This window comes from Coregonus lavaretus, assembly GCF_964263955.1.
Source record: "Coregonus lavaretus genome assembly, chromosome: 18".
Taxonomy (NCBI): domain Eukaryota; kingdom Metazoa; phylum Chordata; class Actinopteri; order Salmoniformes; family Salmonidae; genus Coregonus; species Coregonus lavaretus.
In genome coordinates, this window is record NC_140005.1 from 41,467,777 (window position 1) to 41,491,546 (window position 23,770).

Sequence of the window (23,770 nt, forward strand, 5' to 3'; positions counted from 1 at the left end):
TGAGCTGTCAATAACAAATACTGTACAAAGATCAATAAGGGAAAGGCAAACATGATCATGGACAAGACCATTTGGCGTCATAACCCCTAACATCTCCACCACAATGGCTGATGTGTCGCGGTCACTGAACATTCTGGCACAAAATGGCTGCCATGCATCACGAGGAGTGCCACACATTGCTGATAAACGATGAGTCATTATCACGCTATGTAAAGCTCTGATGAGGTCTGCTCTTTGAGACTCCATATGATGTTTTCTAATATTCTTATTGTAGTTGTTTTCTCTACAGTGTACAGTGTCTCTATGGATCATGTTCAGTGGGCTACAGCAATGGTTCCAAAACTGTGACCTATGTAAAGATTTTGGACCCGACCCAAACCAGATTTTTGGAATCCCTCCTTCAGTGAGCACTTGGTGTCCACTTTGTCTCTCGGATCACATGTCCTTGAGACGTCAACACATGGCTTTGAGAGACATAGTAGCGTATATTTTCATAGTTTATGACTTCTGCTTTGATCATTCTCTGTATGGTGTGAAGTAATCCTACATAATGACGGTAACCAGTCATCAGTCCACACTGGTCTCAGCCAGCCTGTTGTTCATGATGCCCAGCGCCCCTACTCCTCCAGAGAAACCATTCTGTCTGTTTTGGTTGGAGACGGAAGGCCGAGGGATCCCATTGATTGCTGCCTCCGACAGCTGCTTCTCCATCAGGGCCAGGTTCACCTGGAGAGACGAGCATAGGTTCCCATGACACTTTCATAACTAGATCAACGATAATACATTATAAAGGCTCCTACATGTTTATAACAAGATATGAAGCATACCTGCAGGCTTTAAAAGGTAGCAGCACCGCAGATATTGAGATGAGCGTGATGCAAGACTTTGCCCTCACACACAGTCCCACAGAGTATGTGCACATGTGTAAGGGTTCGCTTCAACGCTTCTTAGGGCTCGATTCAATCCATAGCGCAGAAGATCTGTGTTGTAGCCCGGTTTACATTTAAAGGTCATTTTCAATTGAGCCGACATATGCAGCGTTTACCATGTATGCAGTCTTCGTGAACGTGGTAACATTGCCTTTAAATGTCAATCGTGCAACAACGTAGATCTTCCTCGCTACGGACTGAATCGAGCCGATATTGTGTTTACTTTGTGCATGCAACGTCATCTCACCGAGTGTACCTTTAAGTGTTACCAGATTTTACTGTCCCTTTGCACAGTTAAATTAGCGCAGAATTTGCATCTCCAAACTGCTTGCTTACCAAAAGGATATACACAAATATATTTCCAACAATACAGACAACAGATCACACATTCCATATTGAATGACAGCACTAAGAAACATAGATCAGGTGCAGTCTGAAACGCTGATTTCAATTGGTCCCTAACCCTATTGGCCACACCGGGTACTAGATACTGTAAATACAGTCAAAACATGCCAAAGACCCATGCCCTCAATTTATAAAAGTGCAGGGGCAACACTTTTGACTAGAGATGAAAGTGACAGAGTGAACTTTTAACGTGCTTTTTACCCGGCGATGCTCTAACCTTATTGGCAGCCAGGAAGTCCCTCATGGAGATCATCTCCCCCGACATCCGCCGTCCTCCATCAGTCTCACTCTCGTTCAACGCGTCCGTTTCTATGGAGACAGTCCGCCGCGCCCGTGAGTGTCCGTGTCCAGTGCCGCTGGGCATCACGGCATTCCGGCGCAGGTGCAATCCCTTCGCGATCCCGGCGGGGCAGCAGCGGCCTCGGCAGCAGAAGATATCCAGCTTTCTCAGCAACCAGTTGAGAGTCTGCTTGAGTTTTGGGAAACATTGAAATTCTGTGACATTATTAATAATAGTGCTCTGGTAAAAAACTCACATACCTAGAGAAAGAGGCTGGAGAGTGTGTGTGTGTGTGTGTGTGTGTGTGTGTGTGTGTGTGTGTGTGTGTGTGAAAGAGAGGAGGAAGAGCAAGAGAGGGATAGCCAATAGGAAAGGACAGAGTAAAGAGAGAGTGAACGCACGCCATCTCCCACAATGTGTGTCCGTGCATGCGTGCAACCACAACTGCTCATAAAACAAACACACATAAATAAAACAGAAAATCATCACCTGCTTGATGACAATGGATATGATGTTGAACAGCGAGTAGATACAGCAGACACCCATCAATATAAACAGGAAGTTCCCCAGTCTGTAGGCTATCTGGTTCCCGTCGTACGTAACCCTCTGGCTGCTTACCATGTCCCCGAACCCGATGGTGCTAAACGCCACAAAACAGAAGTACAGCGAGTCCAGATAGCCCCACCCCTCCACCGCTGAATACATGGCCGAGGCACAGCAGGAGATCACTACAGCGGCTACACAGAGAATCAGCATCACGCAGTACACTGAAGGCTTCCATCCAGCCAGACTGTCCCTGTCTCTATCTCTGGGTCCTGGCGGTGGCGTCCCCCTAGGGCCATCGTGAGGCATGACGCCCTGGCGCCGGCGCTGCAGCGCGTGGCATGACTTGAGCACGAAGGCGAGCACGGTGATGATGCGCTCCAGGAAGAGGTTGAAGAAGAGGATGGTGGAGGCGCAGCCGATCAGGCCGTAGAAGATGAGGAAGACTTTGCCGCTGACCGTTGTCGGGGTGGTCATGCCAAATCCTGACCAGAGAGAGGGGGGAGGGGTGGAGGAGAACAGAGAGGTATGGAGGGAAGGGGAGATGGAGGGAGAGAGAAAAGGTAGATGTTCAGGAGAGAAATTAAAATGGTGAAGGTTCATTCATCATAATTACCTTACTCTCCCTGTCTGTTAATGCCCACCCCCTCATCCCTCGTACACTTCTAAGGAGAAGAAAGTAAACCAGGTTGCCATAGGTGACAATACCTTTTCTTGGCATCTCTCTCTCCATCGCTACACTCCTCCGTCCCATTGAGTTCAATGCTAATTTAGCGAATGGGTTTTTCATGACCATTCTCACAGATGTGCTCCTCAGAGATGAAAAGATACATCCCTAAGAACTCATCCTTTTAAAAAGAAAGAGAGCCAGGGCTGAAGAACAGGCTTGAGACTACTGGAGGAGAGGGAAAGGAGATGCTAGCTATACTATGCTAGCACTGCCTTTATTGGCTTCTGTTTGTGTGTCTAACGTTTCATTCTCTTATTGATATCGACGGAGGTATACGTTTTTGAGCCGTTTCCGCTCTACTTCCTGAACTCCTCCCGTCGATGCAATCCACTTCCGTTCTGCCGGGCTGGGTTTGTTTTGCTAGCTAGCTCCGTTGTGCCGACAAAGCACTGATATCGCAGTGACAAAGAGGATATAAAAATTACAATTACAACATGAAGAAAAGTGGTTCGGGAACGACGTGTGCGGTAGTTGGTTGCAAAAACTTGAGAAAGCACCTGAACGAGTGGTTAGATAGAGAGTGCTACGACCACAAACCAGCTACAAAGAGGCAATGTCCATGCGCTCCATTGTTTAAATTTTTTCGCAAGCCTGATACCGACTCGGAATCAAGGACCTGGCTGAAGGCATTGAATCTAAAGAAACCACCCCTCAACGTTTTTGTTTGTTCCTATCACTTTGTTGACCAAAAACCTACCAAGGATAATCCTTTCCCAGAGTTGTGGTTGGGATACAATCGCCCTCCCCAGCCAAAGAGGCGTCAACTCACCCAGCGGACCACTGCCTCCCCCCAGATAAAGAAACGCAGACTTGAATCTGAGGGTAAGTTCAGCAACTTTAGCTATGAAGCTGACAATACTGTTAATTATGAAGAAGTTGTCATACATTAACGTTGCTACCGGTATTTTGCTAAGGCAGTTGATTGTTTTGGAGATGGGACAAACAATGCCCACGATAGCTACATCATTAATTGTGTGTGTGTGTGTGTGTGTGTGCCTGCCTGCGTGTGCCTTAGTCTACATCATAAATACAATGCAAGGTGGCAGGCTGTTGTGATGATGATTGTGTGTGTGCGTGTGAGTGCAATGTTGTAGTACACATTTTTCCATTGTGATGTTTGTAGTGAGAGGACTCTATGCCTGCATTAATTTTGCTCCATCCATGTTTTCTCTTCCCCTTTTTAGATGCTCCAGAAACCTGTCAGCCTGTCTGTGAGGCCGAGCCTGCTACACCAAAATTTTGAGATGCCCAGACCCAATGGGAGGATCCGTCACATATTGATCACATTTACTGTTCAACAACACAGTCTGTTAAAGTAGACAAGGCCACACAGTGCGAGGCAGAAATGGGTCCTACTGTGACCAGCACCACGGTCATTGATGATGCTAGGTCCCGGCTGTATACAGGAGTGCTTATGGTTCAATTCTTCACCCTGGTGACGGTGTTGTTGCCTTTCAGTAAGCCATCAATTACCCTTCCTGTTGTTGACCAAATACTTATGACGTTGATGAAACTAAAACTAAACCTAATATTAGGAGATATTGCTCACCGCTTCAATGTGTCTACATCCATGGCAAGCATTGTGATTTGTCACTGGATTGACGTGATGGGTGAACAGTTCAAAGTCCTGATCCCCTGGCTTCCAAGAGAGACCATTCGTGCCACCATGCCCTTGTCGTTTCAGAGGAACTACCCTCGAACCACCTGCATCATTGACTGTGCCGAAAGTGCCATGCAGAGAGCCACAAACCACGACTCAAGGAGTGACACTTTCAGCCAGTATAAATCACGCAACACTGTGAAATATCTCGTCGCTGTGGCCCCTAATGGGCTAATCATGTTTATATCTGATGCCTATGCTGGCAGAAGCAGCGATAAGTTTATCACCATGGACAGTGGGTTCCTAGACTATCTGAGGGCTGGTGATGAGGTCATGGCGGACCGTGGGTTCACCATTCGAGACTTGCTTGATGAGAGAAGGGTCAGTTTGAACATCCCTGCTTTCACCTACAGGCGCAATCAGTTGACCAATGAGGAGACGACACGCACCAGGCGAGTAGCCAATGTCCGCATACATGTGGAAAGAGCAATCCAGAGACTGAAGGTGTTTAAGATTTTATCCCAGACTGTTCCCATCAGCATGGCACCGAAACTGGACAACATCTTAACCATCTGTGCTGGCCTAGTTAACCTGAAGAGTCCACTGATCAGTGAGGTTTATAATCTTGCCCTGTGTCCCTGTCTACCAACACCCAGCCATGTTGTTCATTAAATACAGATAAACACAACAAATACTGCGTGCATTGTATTTTTTAATATTATATATGAATATTTTCATAGTGATGTAATTGTGTGGGCTGCTTTTGTATTTTACTTTTTAATACCTGTTAAGATTAAACACGCAATCTTTCTTGTTGAAGCCATTTGTTTAGTTTCCTCAAAACAATTAATTAATCCAGTGTTATTTATGTACAGTATGAGCTTACTATGAATTATGAACTGTGTTAAAATAAATTGTAGCACTCTAAGGATTGAAATTACATCAAACTTTATTTTCACTCAAACAGTAGGCACACTGATATATTGCACAGCATAAAGAGATCATGTAAACAATGGACATCTGTTGGCTCCTGTGGGCATGACCTAAATAAGGCAGTTTATTTTGGTTTTAAAATGCTGAAATATTTACTGCAGAACTGTAACCTTCCCTCAACAAAATCATCAACAATTTTTCGGGAGCATGTGGGCAAAGTAGAATGTGCGCAGCCTTATGATATGCCCCTGGACAAAGCCTTGGTCGTAGGGTACTTCGATTTCTAGGTGCTCAGTTTTGTTCCAGATCACCAACTTGGAGTGCTGAAGCCCTGTGCAGTGCATCCCAATTTGTACCTGCATGTAGTAGCCTTTTCTCCAGTCAAAGTAGTAGAACCGTGTTCCCAAGCTAGCGTCGACATCGCTGTGTTTACACCGGCAGACGTTGTGCAAACAACTTCCGGCGGAAATGAAATGCATTTGTGTAGAGTTATGGCGCCACCCGGGATACAGCGCGTAAACTTGTCTATATCCTATAGCCTTTACCCTATAACCTTTCAAATAGCCCGTGGTCTCTGAAAAATACTTTTTCAAACCATTAGCATAATATTCTCCCTCCACACCAAAAAAACATGTAATTTATATACAGTTGAGGGCGAAAGGTAGCCTATCGGTTTGAGAGTTGGGCCAGTAACCGAAAGGTCGCTGGTTCGAATACCTGAGCCAACAAAGTGAAAAATCTGTCGATGTGCCCTTGAGCAAGGCACTTAACCCTAATTTGCTCCAGGCCGCCGTACTACTATGGCTGACCCTGTAAAACAACACATTTCACTGCATAAAACAACTTTATTATTTTAGTTTTACATTGTTTTGTCAGGTCTCAGAAAAAATTGTTTTATTGACAAATCTAATAAATAAGATTGAGTATGACAAGACCCCACACCACAGTATGATATTTATTTCAGCCTTGACCATGGGGAGAGAGAGAAGAAGCTTGTTGTCATTCTCACTAAACCTCAGTGTTCAGAAAAGAGTGGTATGTTTAATAAAGTTTGGTTTCCCTTGAAACATATCATTAAGAATGCATGAGGTGTCTGTCTGCATAGTGGGGCTAGCCTGGGGGGGTTACCCCATACTGCGCAAACAGCCTTTGAGCATCATCATGTGCTATATGAGCATCATGTACTCAACTTCAAACCTCAGGCTGTATCGTCCGCTGCCCATAGGTTATATACTGTATTTGTGTTACACACTCTCAGTAAAGGAAATATGGACGCCAGGAGGGAGGCAAAGTGCTCAACAGTATCTGATTTGTAATGGTTGACAGCCTACTGGAAACAAGAAAAAAAACAAGAATATATAGCTGCGAGCAGAAATGAACAGGGTTCACAGGATGACAGAAAGGACACAAGATCAGTTAGATAAAGCAAAAACTCTATCATGTAGGAACTATCTTCCTTTATGTGCAATCAGTGAAAGCATTAACATGTTTCTCTCAATACCACAAGGATGACACTAGTGAAGTTTAGTCTAGTGCTGTAGGTTGGTCTTTGAATGCAGCAGGTAATCATTCATAAGGTCATTACTTAATGTATTGAGCTTATATACAAATTCTGAGGTCAATTTGACAAATGGTTTAAGCTAAGATTTGTGAAAAAATCTAGTATCCTATAGATGTCACTGGTGCCAATTACATCTATTGTGCCAACAAATGGTCTGATGCAGACATCTAAGGTTGAAGTGACTTTATATTCACACAGCTTCTAAGGACATATAAACTCAGCAAAAAAGGACCCTGTCTTTCAAAGTTAATTCGTAAAAATCCAAATAACTTCACAGATCTTCATTGTAAAGGGTTTAAACACTGTTTCCCATGCTTGTTCAATGAACCATAAACAATTAATGAACATGCAGCTGTGGAACGGTCGTTAAGACACTAACAGCTTACAGACAGTAGGCAATTAAGGTCACAGTTATGAAAACTTAGGTCACTAAAGAGGCCTTTCTACTGACTCTGAAAAACACCAAAAGAAAGATGCCCAGGGTCCCTGCTCATCTGCGTGAACGTGCCTTAGGCATGCTGCAAGGAGGCATGAGGACTGCAGATGTGGCCAGGGCAATAAATTGCAATGTCCGTACTGTGAGACGCCTAAGACAGCGCTACAGGGAGACAGGACGGACAGCTGATCGTCCTCGCAGTGGCAGACCACGTGTAGCAACACCTGCACAGGATCGGTACATCCGAACATCACACCTGCGGGACAGGTACAGGATGGCAACAACAACTGCCCGAGTTACACCAGGAACGCACAATCCCTCCATCAGTGCTCAGACTGTCCACAATAGGCTGAGAGAGGCTGGACTAGAGGGCTTGTAGGCCTGTTGTAAGGCAGGTCCTCACCAGACATCACCGGCAACAACATCGCCTATGGACACAAACCCACCGTCGCTGGACCAGACAGGACTGGCAAAAAGTGCTCTTCACTGACGAGTCGCGGTTTTGTCTCACCAGGGGTGATGGTCAGATTCGCGTTTATCGTGAAAGGAATGAGCGTTACACCGAGGCCTGTACTCTGGAGCGGGATCGATTTGGAGGTGGAGGGTTCAATCTTGGTTTCATCAGACCAGAGAATCTTGTTTCTCATGGTCTGTGAGTCTTTAGGTGCCTTTTGGCAAACTCCAAGCGGGCTGTCATGTGCCTTTTATTGGGAGTGGCTTCCGTCTGGCCACTCTACCATAAAGGCCTGATTGGTGGAGCGCTGCAGAGATGGTTGTTCTTCTGGAAGGTTCTCCCATCTCCACAAAGGAACTCTGGAGTTCTGTCAGAGTGACCATCTGGTTCTTGGTCACCTCCCTGACCAAGGCCCTTCTCTCCCAATTGCTCAGTTTGTCCGGGTGGCCAGCTCTAGGAAGAGTCTAGGTGGTTCCAAACTTCTTCCATTTAAGAATGATGGAGGCCACTGTGTTCTTGAGGACCTTCAATGCTGCAGAAATGTTTTGGTACCCTTCTCCAGATCTGTGCCTCAACACAATCCTGTCTCGGAGCTCCAAGGACAATTCCTTCGACCCCATGGCTTGACTTTTGCTCTGATATGCACTGTCAACTGTGGGACCTTATATAGACAGAGGTGTGCCTTTGCAAATCATATCCAATCAATTGAATTTACCACAGGTGGACTCCAATCAAGTTGTAGAAACATCTCAAGGATGATCAATGGAAACAGGATGCACCAGAGCTCAATTTCAAGTCTCATAGCAAAGGGTCTGAGTACTTATGTAAATAAGGTATTTCTGTTTAGTTTTTTTAATACATTTCCAAAAATCTGTTTTCGCTTTGTCATTATGGGGTATTGTCTGTAGATCGATGAGGATTTTTTTTCTCCATTTTAGAACAAGGCTGAAACGTAACAAAATGTGGAAAAAGTCAAGGGGTCTGAATACTTTCCGAAAGCAGTGTATATTAGGGACTATTGTGATGAGTCCAAAAACTACATTTGGAGTGCATCTGACTTTTAGTCCATGAGAAGATTTTTTAAGATTATTTTGTCAAAAAAGTGTTACATTGTCAAAAAAGTGAATTGTTAATAGTTTCATTCTTTTTTAAGATATACTGTATATTTAAAACTTAACATGGTTCATCATGGTAATGTCTGATGACCCTAAAAACTCAAGTTGATAGGCAATTGTGGAGCTTTGGAGCACATTAAATGAAATGTTGGGCAAAAAGGCAAACTCCGCTCCATCATTCATTGAATCAGATGGCTCATTCATCACAAAACCCACTGATATTGCCAACTACTTTAATGACTTTTTCATTGGCAAGATTAGCAAATTTAGGCATGACATGCCAGCAACAAATGCTGACACTACACATCCAAGTATATCTGACCAGATTATGAAAGACAAACATTGTAATTTCGAATTCCGTAAAGTAAGTGTGGAAGAGGTGAAAAAAGTATTATTGTCGATCAACAATAACAAGCCACCGTGGTCTGACAACTTGGATGGAAAATTACTGAGGATGATAGCGGACAATATTGCCACTCCTATTTGCCATATCTTCAATTTAAGCCTACTGGAAAGTGTGTGCCCTCAGTCCTGGAGGGAAGCAAAAGTTATTCCCCTACCTAAGAATAGTAAAAAACCCTTAATTGGCTCAAATAGCTGACCAATCATCCTGTTACCAACCCTTAGTAAACTTTTGGGAAAAAGTGTTTTTGACCATATAAAATCCTATTTTACACTAAACAAATTGACAACAGACTTTCAGCACGCTTATAGGGAAGGACATTCAACAAGCACAGCACAGACACAAATGACTGATGATTGGCTGGGAGAAATTGATGATAAAAATATTGTGGGGGCTGTTTTGTTAGACTTCAGTGCGGCTTTTGACATTATCGATCATAGTCTGTTGCTGGAAAAACGTTTGTGCCATGGCTTTACACCCCCTGCTATATTATGGATAAAGAGTTACCTGTCTAACAGAACACAGAGGGTGTTCTTTAATGGAAGTCTCTCCAACAAAATCCAGGTAGAATCAGGAATCCCCAGGGCAGCTGTCTAGGCCCCTTACATTTTTCAATCTTTACTAACGACATGCAACTGGCTTTGAGTAAAGCCAGTGTGTCTATGTATGTGGATGACTCAACACTATACACGTCAGCTACCACAGCGACTGAAATGAAAGCAACACTTAACAAAGAGCTGCAGTTAGTTACAGAATGGGTGGCAAGGAATAAGTTAGTCCTAAATATTTCAAAAACTAAAAGCATTGTATTTGGGACAAATAATTTACTAAACCCTAAACCTCAACTAAATCTTGTAATGAATAATGTGGAAATTGAGCAAGTTGAGGAGACTAAATTGCTTGGAGTAACCCTGGATTGTAAATTGTCATGGTCAAAACATATTGATACAACAGTAGCTAAAATGGGGAGAAGTCTGTCTATAATAAAGTGCTGCTCTGCATTCTTAACAGCACTATCAACAAGGCAGGTCCTACAGGCCTTAATTTTGTCACACCTGGACTACTGTTCAGTCATGTGGTCAGGTGCCACAAAGAGGGACTTTGCAAAAATTGCAATTGGCTCAGAACAGGGCAGCACGGCTGGCCCTTGGATGTACACAGAGAGCTAACATTAATAATATGCATGTCAATCTCGACTGGCTTAAAGTGGAGGAGAGATTGACTTGATTACTACTTGTATTTGTGAGAGGTATTGACATGTTGAATGCACCGAGCTGTCTGTTTGAACTACTGGCACATAGCACGGACACACATGCAAGCCCCAAAAGACATGCCACCAGAGGACTCTTCACAGTCCCCAAGTCAAGAACAGACTATGGGAGGCGCACAGTACTACATAGAGCCATGACTACATGGAACTCTATTCCACATCAAGTAACTCATGCCAGCAGTAAAATTAGATTTAAAAAACAGATACAAATCAACCTTATGAAACAGCGGGGACTGTGAAGCAACACAAACATAGACGCATGCATACAAACATACGATCATATATGCACTATACACACATGTACACATGGATTTCGTGTTATAGATACACTACCAGTCAAATGTTTGGACACACCTACTCATTCAAGGGTTTTTCTATATTTGTACTATTTTGTACATTGTAGAATAATAGTGAAGACATCAAAACTATGAAAGAACACATATGGAATCATGTAGTAAACAAAAAAGTGTTAAACAAATCAAAATATATTTTATATTTCAGATTCTTCAAATAGCCACCCTTTGCCTTGATGACAGCTTTGCACACTCTTGGCATTTGCTCTACCAACTTCACCTGGAATGCTTTTCCAACAGCCTTGAAGGAGTTCCCACATATGCTGAGCACTTGTTGGCTGCTTTTCCTTCACTCTGCGGTCCGACTCATCCCAAACCATCTCAATTGGGTTGAGGTCGGGGGATTGTGGAGGCCAGGTCATAGCCCTTACACAGCCTGGAGGTGTGTTGGGTCATTGTCCTGTTGAAAAACAAATGATAGTCCCACTAAGCCCAAACCAGATGGGATGGCGTATCGCTGTAGAATGCTGTGGTAGCCATGCTGGTTAAGTGTGCCTTGAATTCTAAAAAAAATCACAGACAGTGTCACCAGCAAAGCACCCCCACACCATAACACCTCCTCCTCCATGCTTTACTGTGGGAAATACACATGCAGAGATCATCCGTTCACCCACACCACGTCTCACAAAGACACGGCGGTTGGAACCAAAAATCTCAAATTTGGACTCCAGACCAAAGGACACATTTCCACCGGTCTAATGTCCATTGCTCGTGTTTCTTGGCCCAAGCAGGTCTCTTCTTCTTATTGGTGTCCTTTAGTAGTGCTTTCTTTGCAGCAATTTGACCACGAAGGCCTGATTCACACAGTCCCCTCTGAACAGTTGATGTTGAGATGTGTCTGTTACTTGAACTCCGTGAAGCATTTATTTGGGCTGCAATTTCTGAGGCTGGTAACTCTAATGAACTTATTATCTGCAGCAGAGGTAACTCTGGGTCTTCCATTCCTGTGGCGGTCCTCATGAGAGCCAGTTTCATCATAGCACTTGATGGTTTTTGCGACTGCACTTGAAGAAACTTACAAAGTTCTTGAAATTTTCCGTATTGACTGACCTTCATGTCTTAAAGTAATGATGGACTGTAATTTATCTGCTTATTTAAGCTCTTCTTGCCATAATATGGACTTGGTCTTTTACCAAATAGGGCTATCTTCTGTATACCCCACTACCTTGTCACAACACAACTGATTTGCTCAAACGCATTAAGAAGGAAAGAAATTCCACAAATTAACTTTTAAGAAGGCACACCTGTTAATTGAAATGCATTCCAGGTGACTACCTCATGAAGCTGGTTGAGAGAATGCCAAGAGTGTGCAAAGCTGTCATCAAGGCAAAGGGTGGCTATTTGAAGAATCTCAAATTAAAATATATTTTGATTTGTTTAACACTTTTTGGGTTATTACATGATTCCATATGTGTTATTTCATAATGTTGATGTCTTCACTATTATTCTACAATGTAGAAAATAGTAAAAATAAAGAAAAGTTTGTCCAAACTTTTGACTGCTACTGTATGTGGTAGTAGAGTAGAGGCCTGAGGTTGCACACTTAATATGTTGTGAAATCTGTTATGAATGTATTGTAATGTTTTTAAAATGTATAACTGCCTTAATTTTGCTGGACCCCAGCAGCTAATGGGGATCCATAATAAATACAAATACAAAGGATTTAAATGTAAAATCTGATTTCCTTATTTAGCAATAACTCAGTCATCTCTTAACCAATCCCTTCGCTTTTCTCAAACGAAGTTAAGAGATGTATCATGGGCCTACATACCGAATTTGGTGTTAAAATTTCCAAGAGGAGGAAAATCTATCCTGACAGACCTTATTTCACCTTGAGGCAAGATTGTTCAGCATGTGGAAAGACACCTACATACAAAGTTTCAAGTCTGTAGGTCAAACGTGGCAACGGATATGAGGGTTTAATTGAGACTGCTTATAATGGTACCCCCAATCTGTGCCACTCTTTTTGACCAAACCAAATCAAATCAAATGACTTGCTTGGACGGAGCTCAAAAAAGGTTCCTATGGTTCATGAGAAGATTTTTGAAGTATTTTTAGCTATTTTAGCATATTAGCGTATGTGCTAATATGCATCTACTGGTATAGTGTGGCCATCTTTGAATTCATCAACGTTATTTTCTCAACATCTTTAAGGGCTATTATGACCAAATTTGGATTGCATATGACATTTAGTCCCATGAGATTTGTATGATTATTTTAAGCATTAGTGTTACTTAGTCAAAAAAGTGAATTGTTAATAGTTACCTTATTTTTTAAGATATCAATGTCAAACTTAACATGGTTCATCATGGTTATGTCTTTGATGACCCTTAACAGTTTCATGTTGATAGGCCATTGTGGAGTGGATTTACAAAGGATATAAATGGCCACGTAAAATTGGATTTCTTGATTTATCAATAACTTAAACATATTTTTGGCCAATCCCTTAGCTTTTCTCAAACTAAGGGCGTTTTCAAATATGGAATTAGATTCCCTAGTTTGGTTTCCTGGAGCATTCGTGAGAATTATACAAAATACGTTTAGGATGTGATTTGCGAGACACATTCCACATGGCTTTAGCATGCTAGCTTGTTTACAACGGTCAAAAAGTTGTGTGACTCGCGCTGCTGTGTCACAATACCTGGTACTCTGGTCCTGGATGTTGGACCCGCTACTCACGCAGGTCCAGGATACGTTTCAGCCAGGGTTCGTTTGCATTTCACACATGCTTTATTGCGCGGATCAGGGTACCAAATGCTCTAGGATCTGGATCATACAGAGATATGTGAAAGCGCACTAACTTAAGACATCTACCATGGGCCTACATTCCAAATGTTGTGTCATTTGGTCCTATGGTTCATGAGAAGATTTTTGAGCATATTTTTGCATATTAGCGTATGTGCTAATATGCATCTGCTGGTATAGTGTGGACATATTTGAATGCATCAACATTATTTTCTCAAACTCTTTATGAGTGATGAGTCCAAAGACCAAATTTGGAGAGCATCACACTTTTTTTCATTTTGATGTTTTTCAAAGGTTTTCCAAAATTTCCAAAATGGAGGAAAATCTATCCTGATGGACCTTATGGGCCCTTGAGATACATTTGTTCAACATGAGGAAAGATACCTACCTACATACAAAGTTTCAAGTCTATGTCAAAGGGGGCAATGGATATGCTAAGCTACAGGACTGTTTTGCTAGCTCCGACTGGAATATGTTCCGGGATTCTTCTGATGGCATTGAGGAGTACACCACATCAGTCACTGGCTTCATCAATAAGTGCATCGATGACGTCATCCCCACAGTGACTGTACGTACATACCCCAACCAGAAGCCATGGATTACAGGCAACATCCGCACTGAGCTAAAGGGTAGAGCTGCCGCTTTCAGGGAGCGGGACTCTAACCCGGAAGCTTAAAATAAATCCTGCTATGCCCTCCGAAGAACCATCAAACAGGCAAAGTGTCAATACAGGACTAAGATCGAATCGTACATTACACTGGCTCCGACGCTCGTCGGATGTGGCAGGGCTCGCAAACTATTACAGACTACAAAGGGAAGCACAGCCGCGAGCTGCCCAGTGACACGAGCCTACCAGACGAGCTAAATTACTTCTATGCTCGCTTCGAGGCAAGTAACACTGAAACATGCATGAGAGCATCAGCTGTTCCGGACGACTGTGTGATCACGCTCTCCGTAGCCGATGTGAGTAAGACCTTTAAACAGGTCAACATTCACAAGGACGCAGGGCCAGATGGATTACCAGGACGTGTACTCTGAGCATGCGCTGACCAACTGGCAAGTGTCTTCACTGACATTTTCAACCTCTCCCTGTCGGAGTCTGTAATACCAACATGTTTCAAGCAGACCACCATAGTCCCTGTGCCCAAGAACACTAAGGTAACCTGCCTAAATGACTACCGACCCGAATCACTCACATCTGTAGCCATGAAGTGCTTTGAAATGCTGGTCATGGCTCACATCCACACCATGATCCCAGAAACCTTAGAAACCCCCAGATCCACAGATGATGCCATCTCTATTGCGCTCCACACTGCTCTTTCACACCTGGACAAAAGGAACACCTATGTGAGAATGCTATTCATTGACTACAGCTCAGCGTTCAACACCATAGTGCCCTCAAAGCTCATCACTAAGCTAAGGACCCTGGGACTAAACACCTCCCTCTGCAACTGGATCCCGGACTTCCTAACGGGCCGCCACCAGGTGGTAAGGGTAGGTAACAACACATCCGCCACGCTGATCAGCAACACAGGGGCCCCTCAGGGGTGCGTGCTCAGTCCCCTCCTGTACTCCCTATTCACTCATGAATGCATGGCCAGGCACGACTCCAACACCATCATTAAGTTTGCCGATGACACAACAGTGGTAGGCCTGATCACCGACAACGACGAGACAGCCTATAGGGAGGAGGTCAGAGACCTGGTCGTGTGGTGCCAGGACAACCACCTCTCCCTCAAGAGGACCGAGCACGCCCACATTCTCATCGCCGGGGCTGTAGTGGAGCAGGTTGAGTGCTTCAAGTTCCTTGGTGTCTACATCACCAACAAACTAACATGGTCCAAGCACACCAAGACAGTCGTGAAGAGGGCACGACAAAACCTATTCCCCCTAAGGAGACTGAAAATATTTGGCATGGGTCCTCAGATCCTCAAAAAATTCTACAGCTGCACCATCAAGAGCATCCTGACTGGTTGCATCACTGCCTGGTATGGCAACTGCTCGCCATCCGACCACAAGGCACTACAGAGGGTAGTGCATACGGCCCAGTACAACACTGGGGCCAAGCTTCCTGCCATCCAGGACCTCTATAACAGACGGTGCCCTAAAAATTGTCAAAGACTCCAGCCACCCTAGTCATAGACTGTTCTCTCTGCTACCGTACGGCAAGCGGTACCGGAGCGCCAAGTCTAGGTCCAAGAGGCTTCTAAACAGCTTCTACCCCCAAGCCATAAGACTCCTGAACATCTAATCAAATGGCTACCCAGACTATTTGCATTGCCCCAAACTGCATTGTTGGTTAAGGGCTTGTAAGTAAGCATTTCACTGTAAGGTCTACACCTGTTGTATTCGGCGCATGTGACAAATACAATTTGATTTGATTTGATTTTGATTTGATTTATGAGTGTTTAAGTGAGACATAGGCCAATCAGTACCATTTTTTTTTTTTTACCAAACCAATCAAATGCCTTGCTTGGGAGGTGCTCAAAGGTGGCCACTAGTGGTTCATCTGTGACATTATATTTGACCAAGTTACTCATGGCCTAGACATTTTTTATAATAGGTGTTCACAGAAAATAAATATCTGCAATGAAAATAAATAACCTGAATGATTAATAGCCATATCATTTTTGGCAAAACTGAAGTCATCAGTCATTTCATCAGTAATTTGATGTTCATGTTCCTTCTGCCTTAATGCTAGCAATGACTGACAACTTCGGAGAAATAGGAGCTGCCAATTAACTGAACATTGATTTCTGAGACTGGGTCAACTTCATCTTCTTGAGAAGGGCCAACGTCAACGCTCTTTGTCACATAGAGAAAAGTATATTTAATATCTCCAATATGTATTTGTGTCTGTCTCCTTTATCTGCATGGTGATCTACAGTAGACTAAAGGAGAGTATTTGTAGTACGCAAAATGCCACCATGCTCATCTACCTTGATTGTTTCCTGTTTTATCTATTAAATCGCAGACCTGCCCATACATTTTTCCGGCATCAATTCACTATTAATTTCTCTCTCTCATTGATAGGGATGAAGATATAAGGGTTATACGGTTATTCACTTTGTCAAGGTGTCACAGTGTCCTGTCTTTTGAAGTGCAGTTAATTTCCTGAATAATTTTTTTAAGGTATGCAACATAAAAACAACTTTTCTTGTGATTTTCATCCCTGCTTCATTGCGCGTGAAAGTGAAACTGGTGCATAGCACTTATAAATTATTCAAATGGTGCATTTAGATTAAAAGTGAATTTCTTTGCAATACAGCACAGTCTTTACTGAACCTTCTGGCTTTGTTTCTGAGCTTACCTATGGTCGACACCACGGTACCGACAAAGTAGAAGGCGCCGGTAAAATCCCAGCGTGGTCTCAGTGTATCCACGCGGATACCGGCGATGTTCGCCTCCTCATAGAACCGGAGAAATGTCTCCAAGTCGGTCCGGTTAAGGTTGTGCTTCTGGGTGAATCTCTCGAAGCGCTGCACCCACTGCTCCTTCGCCTGCCTCTCCTTCGGCTGCTCCAACGCGGAGAACACCGCAGCACCGCACAACAGATACAGCACGATCAGCACCGCCAGCATCAGAAACCGCGCGTTATCCTCGTTCACCACACCGCAGCAGCAGCCTCTCCTGCACGCCATTACGGCGGCAGAGAGGACACCGAGGACCCGGGGAGAAGGAGCCTCCGCATCATCTCAGATGAAGGCACATGAAAGCCTTCCGGATAAGTCAGAATGTGGGTTGTTCCACCAATTCGGTGCCTTTTGAGAAGTGTAACTTGGTAAAAAAAAAAAGTTTGATTTCACTTAATTTTACCATTCTGTCATAAAGAGCACATGTTCAACTTCATAAAAAAACAGGTCTTTCCATCTCAAGCGGTAAAACAATTAATAATATATATATGCCTATTAACTGCCAAATAAAGTAACACGGTTGACAATTTCATCTTGAATCAGCTATAAATCCCCTTGTGACAGGGGGAATGGAAGCTTGTTGTGTACAACAGGGAGTGGCAAGTGAATGAATGCTTCACAAAGATATAGAAATTGTTAAAACATTTCTAGACTGTCTATCTATGTGTAGCCTCACCGAGAAGCAGGCTGACCACACTGCTCACGTTACATGCCCGAGCAGTTGTTAAATGAATTTACACATACATATAATTTTATCCAAACTGCTCACATGCGTCATCAAGCGTCTGCGTAGCCCAGGCGCTAAAATATAACTTTATTTATGCATGATGCGCTGCAAGTCCCGCCTCTTCCATCTCCTCATTGGTTTTTAGCACCATTCACCCACGTGGGTGATTGATAGATGAACTGAGGTCCACACTCCAGTCAGTATTGGTAATGCACCTTTAAAGTTGGTTGCCAACTGCCATATAAAGTCCGAAGAAGAAGACAGCTGAAGGATGAAAAATTACTACAAACTAACTAGATTTACCCTTTTATCTGTGGATTAATTGTCAGAGTAGAGGACCTTGTGCATTTCAGGTAAAATAACAACCCAATGTTTATATCCCAGGACAAATTAGCTAGAAAAAGCAAACTAGCTAGATAAATTGCCATGAATGTTTCATGCGTTTCGACCCGTCCACAAATCAATATATTTGGTTCAGAGTTCGTTTTGATATTTCAACCTGCGTGTCCTGATCGCATCTGGTGTGGATGGACAAAATCAAAATGCGCGCGATGGCACGCGCCCAGTCTAGTCAGCATGTAATCGGGAAAGCTTGGTGAAGTCCATGGCAGAAAGTATCTACAAAGGGGTGGAAACCAGTGACTCCTCACAACAAGTCAAGCCAATCAAATACCCTGCCTTGGGGTAAAAAATATGGCCGGGAAATTGCTGATTAAAACTATCGGCCACACTTGATACACTCAACTTTTACCATCGCCAGTAGGTAGACACGCCATAACATCTGTTTTTTTATTGTTGTAGAGAGTTCAAGTAGAAGAGTTGTAATGCCTTCATCGACTCAGAAAACAGTGACGAATATAATAGGCTACATAGCACCCCTTCTACGGGCATGTGGGGGAGGGTTCTTGAAATGTAACATCCCAATCAAAACGTAGCTCTGGAAACCAGTGGACCATTCTAGCCATTTCGGCAAATACAACATTCTCCAGACCTCCAAAGTTGGAGTGACCACAACGTGATTTTGGAGTTGTGGCTACGTGAGACTAAATATGAGTAACATGCAGACTAGACCGGGCGTGCGCCATCGCACGCATGTTGATTTTGTACACCCACACCAGACGCGATCAGGACACGCAGGCTGAAATATCAAAACTAACTCTGAACCAACTATATTAATTTGGGGACAGGTTGAAAAGCATTAAACATTTATGGCAATTTAGCTAGCTAGCTAGCTTACTGTTGCTAGCTAATTTGTCCTGGGATATAAACATTGGGTTGTTATTTTACCTGAAATGCACAAGGTCCTCTACTCCGACAATTAATCCACAGATAAAAGGGTAAACCGAGTTTGTTTCTAGTAATCTCTCCTCCTTCATGCTTCTTCTTCTTCTTTGAAATGTATATGGCGGTTGGCAACCAACTTTAATGTGCATTACCATCCCCAACTGGACTGGAGTGTGGACCTCAGTTTATCTTTCCAACACCCACGTGGTTAAATGCTCCTAAAAACCAATGAGGAGATGGGAGAGGCGGGATTTGCAGTGCGTTGAGCGTCACAAATAAAACCAAGTTCTATTTTAGTGCTTGGCTACGCAGAAGCTCGCGAGCGGTATGGGTGCAATGATTGAATAACATGTATGTGTAAAAAAAATTTGCAACGCTTGCGCACGCGACGCGAGCGGTGTGGTCAGCATGTAACATGATTGCCGTGTTATGCTCAACCCACTCCGTTTTCCACCACAAAACACAGCAAATGGCCAAAAAGAGTAGAACCATCTCACCTGCTTTTACACTATGTTTTGACTATTAGATGTTCAATGTTTCATAAAAAAAAAACATGTTTTAAAGGAATAGTTTTACCATATTAACAAGGTTGACCTTAATGAGGGACAGACATAAATGAATCATTGATAACATGAGATAAATAATAATCTTCAGAAATTACTTTGTCAAAGAAACAAAATAACTAGGGCTTTACAATGATGGTGAAAACTTGGAGAAATGTTGGGGTTAAGTGGGTTAAAGTTTTCCTAGAAATCACGGGGTGCATGGAAGGACATGTCAAAATGCTGAATTTAATATATGTATTTATTTAACCTTTATTTAACTAGGCATTTAATATGAATCTTTATTCATATTAAAAATCACATTCATTAAGTTCTCCATGTGGTCTATATTAAATGGCACTTCATTAAATATAACAGGCTTTTAAAATTCAATATTGGTGCACAATGTCTACTTAATATATCAAAGGGATGCAAAAAGCACTCATTTCGTGGAACGACCCATGTATAGTTCCATATTCTGGCAGAAGTCCCATAACTGTTGGGAATGTTTCATTTAAAAAGATACCCAATTACCTCGACTCTCACCTTATCATCCACAGGCAATTTTTTATGGAAAATAAATCAATTCTAAATATTAATATTGAAGGTAGACTCAGCGATAAGTAGATGCAGAAAGTAAACAGAATAGTGGGTCAATTTCTGCAACTAATAGAGTTGAAGTGCAAGGCTCAACTTCTCCGCAGTTTTGGTTCCGTGGCTGCCACACTGTAACAGCGTGAAGCGAACCAGTGCACTTGTGCAGATACTGTGTGTAACTGTGTCATCTCAATGGGCGCATCCAAGCAAATCCCTTTTGCCAAGTCGGTGACCATCGTTGGTTAGCGCCTTTCAAAGTGTGTTGCACTATGGTGATAAACATTTCCGACTTGTGCCTACATGTCGACTGCATGAATTTTACAAAAATCATGTGATCAAAGGTCATTAAGTTTTTACTGCAAGTTTCTGCAGTTGCTATTCACCAACTTCAAACTGTAGCCATCGCCTGCATTGTGGGAGGCTCTATTGTTAGGGTGTTTTCGTTAGACCCAGGCGAACTTGACCAAAGTCCTGACTAAAACAGGAACCAACTTTGTTGCAATTCATATACAGTGGATATGTGCAAATGAATATATTTGAGTCTCTCTCTCTCACCAATTGATTGTACAATGTACACACATACACTGAGTGTACAAAACATGAAAAACACCTTTTGCCCTCAGAACAGCCTCAATTCGTAGGGGCATGGACTCTACAAGGTGTCAAAAGTGTTCCACAGGGATGCTGGCCCATGTTGACGCCAATGCTTCCCACAGTTGTGTCAAGTTGGCTGGATGTCCTTTGGGTGGTGGACCATTCTTGATACACGCAGGACATGGTTGAGCGTGAAAAACCCAGCAGCGTTGCAGTATTTTTATTTTTAGGGGGTAGATCAGCTTTAATATTGCAGATAGATTGTAACTTCCATCAATGTAATTGTCTGCATCACTTCCAATCCCCCATATGTTTTTTTTCTCTCACATTTATATACAGTGGGGAGAACAAGTATTTGATACACTGCCGATTTTGCAGGTTTTCCTACTTACAAAGCATGTAGAGGTCTGTAATTTTTATCATAGGTACACTTCAACTGTGAGAGAGAGAATCTAAAACAAAAATCCAGAAAATCACATTGTATGATTTTTAAGTAATTAATTTGCATTTTATTGCATGACATAAGTATTTGATCACCTACCAACCAGTAAGAATTCCGGCTCTCACAGACCTGTTCGTTTTTCTTTAAGAAGCCCTCCTGTTCTCCACTCATTACCTGTATTAACTGCACCTGTTTGAACTCGTTACCTGTATAAAAGACACCTGTCCACACACTCAATCAAACAGACTCCAACCTCTCCACAATGGCCAAGACCAGAGAGCTGTGAAAGGACATCAGGGATAAAATTGTAGACCTGCACAAGGCTGGGATGGGCTACAGGACAATAGGCAAGCAGCTTGGTGAGAAGGCAACAACTGTTGCCGCAATTATTAGAAAATGGAAGAAGTTCAAAATGACGGTCAATCACCCTCGGTCTGGGGCTCCATGCAAGATCTCACCTCGTGGGGCATCAATGATCATGAGGAAGGTGAGGGATCAGCCCAGAACTACACGGCAGGACCTGGTCAATGACCTGAAGAGAGCTGGGACCACAGTCTCAAAGAAAACCATTAGTAACACACTACGCCGTCATGGATTAAAATCCTGCAGCGCACGCAAGGTCCCCCTGCTCAAGCCAGCGCATGTCCAGGCCCGTCTGAAGTTTGCCAATGACCATCTGGATGATCCAGAGGAGGAATGGGAGAAGGTCATGTGGTCTGATGAGACAAAAATAGAGCTTTTTGGTCTAAACTCCACTCGCCGTGTTTGGAGGAAGAAGAAGGATGAGTACAACCCCAAGAACACCATCCCAACCGTGAAGCATGGAGGTGGAAACATCATTCTTTGGGGATGCTTTTCTGCAAAGGGGACAGGACGACTGTACCGTATTGAGGGGAGGATGGATGGGGCCATGTATCGTGAGATCTTGGCCAACAACCTCCTTCCCTCAGTAAGAGCATTGAAGATGGGTCGTGGCTGGGTCTTCCAGCATGACAACGACCCGAAACACACAGCCAGGGCAACTAAGGAGTGGCTCCGTAAGAAGCATCTCAAGGTCCTGGAGTGGCCTAGCCAGTCTCCAGACCTGACCCCAATAGAAAATCTTTGGAGGGAGCTGAAAGTCCGTATTGCCCAGCGACTGCCCCGAAACCTGAAGGATCTGGAGAAGGTCTGTATGGAGGAGTGGGCCAAAATCCCTGCTGCAGTGTGTGCAAACCTGGTCAAGACCTACAGGAAACGTACGATCTCTGTAATTGCAAACAAAAGTTTCTGTACCAAATATTAAGTTCTGCTTTTCTGATGTATCAAATACTTATGTCATGCAATAAAATGCAAATTAATTACTTAAAAATCATACAATGTGATTTTCTGGATTTTTGTTTTAGATTCCGTCTCTCACAGTTGAAGTGTACCTATGATACAACAGACCTCTACATGCTTTGTAAGTAGGAAAACCTGCAAAATCGGCAGTGTATCAAATACTTGTTCTCCCCACTGTATATATATATATATATATATATATATATATATATATATATATATATATATATATACATACATACATACATACATATACATACAGTGAGGGAAAAAAGTATTTGATCCCCTGCTGATTTTGTACGTTTGCCCACTGACAAAGACATGATCAGTCTATAATTTTAATGGTAGGTTTATTTGGAACAGTGAGAGACAGAATAACAACAACAAAATCCAAAAAAACTAATAAATTGATTTGCATTTTAATGAGGGAATGCATGATTCCAGCATGATAATGACCCAAAACACACGGCCAAGGCAACAAAGGAGTGGCTCAAGCAGAAGCACATTAAGGTCCTGGAGTGGCCTAGCCATTCTCCAGACCTTAATCCCATTGAAAATCTGTGGAGGGAGCTGAAGGTTCGAGTTGCCAAATGTCAGCCTAGAAACCTTAATGACTTGGAGAAGATCTGCAAAGAGGAGTGGAACAAAATCCCTCCTGAGATGTGTGCAAACCTGGTGGCCAACTACAAGAAACGTCTGACCTATGTGATTGCCAACAAGGGTTTTGCCACCAAGTACTAAGTCATGTTTTGCAGAGGGGTCAAATACTTATTTCCCTCATTAAAATGCAAATCAATTTATAACATTTTTGACATGCGTTTTCTGGGTTTTTTGTTGTTATTCTGTCTCTCACTGTTCAAATACACCTACCATTAAAATTATAGACTGATCATGTCTTTATCAGTGGGCAAACGTACAAAATCAGCAGGGGATCAAATACTTTTTTCCCTCACTGCACATACTATATACATTTTATGGACACAGTCAATTTTACAATAATTATATTTCATTTGTTTTTACTCCTGAACTTCCTCTACCCTCAACCTCTCCGATCATTTTCATGATGTCCATCCGGTTTGCTTCTATATGCCATA

General features: G+C 42.9%; 1 protein-coding gene across 1 annotated transcript; it reads right to left on the reverse strand.

Annotated features, from left to right (window-relative positions):
- Window positions 1-567: 567 nt before the first annotated feature.
- Window positions 568-17,398, reverse strand: kcnk13a (potassium channel, subfamily K, member 13a; the record flags this gene model as incomplete). The annotated part of the gene is made up of 4 exons (XM_084181503.1): window positions 568-726; window positions 1,552-1,800; window positions 2,104-2,642; window positions 17,068-17,398. 4 exons carry the CDS (start codon window positions 17,396-17,398, stop codon window positions 568-570), a joined length of 1,278 nt encoding a protein of 425 aa, XP_084037629.1.
- Window positions 17,399-23,770: the final 6,372 nt, after the last annotated feature.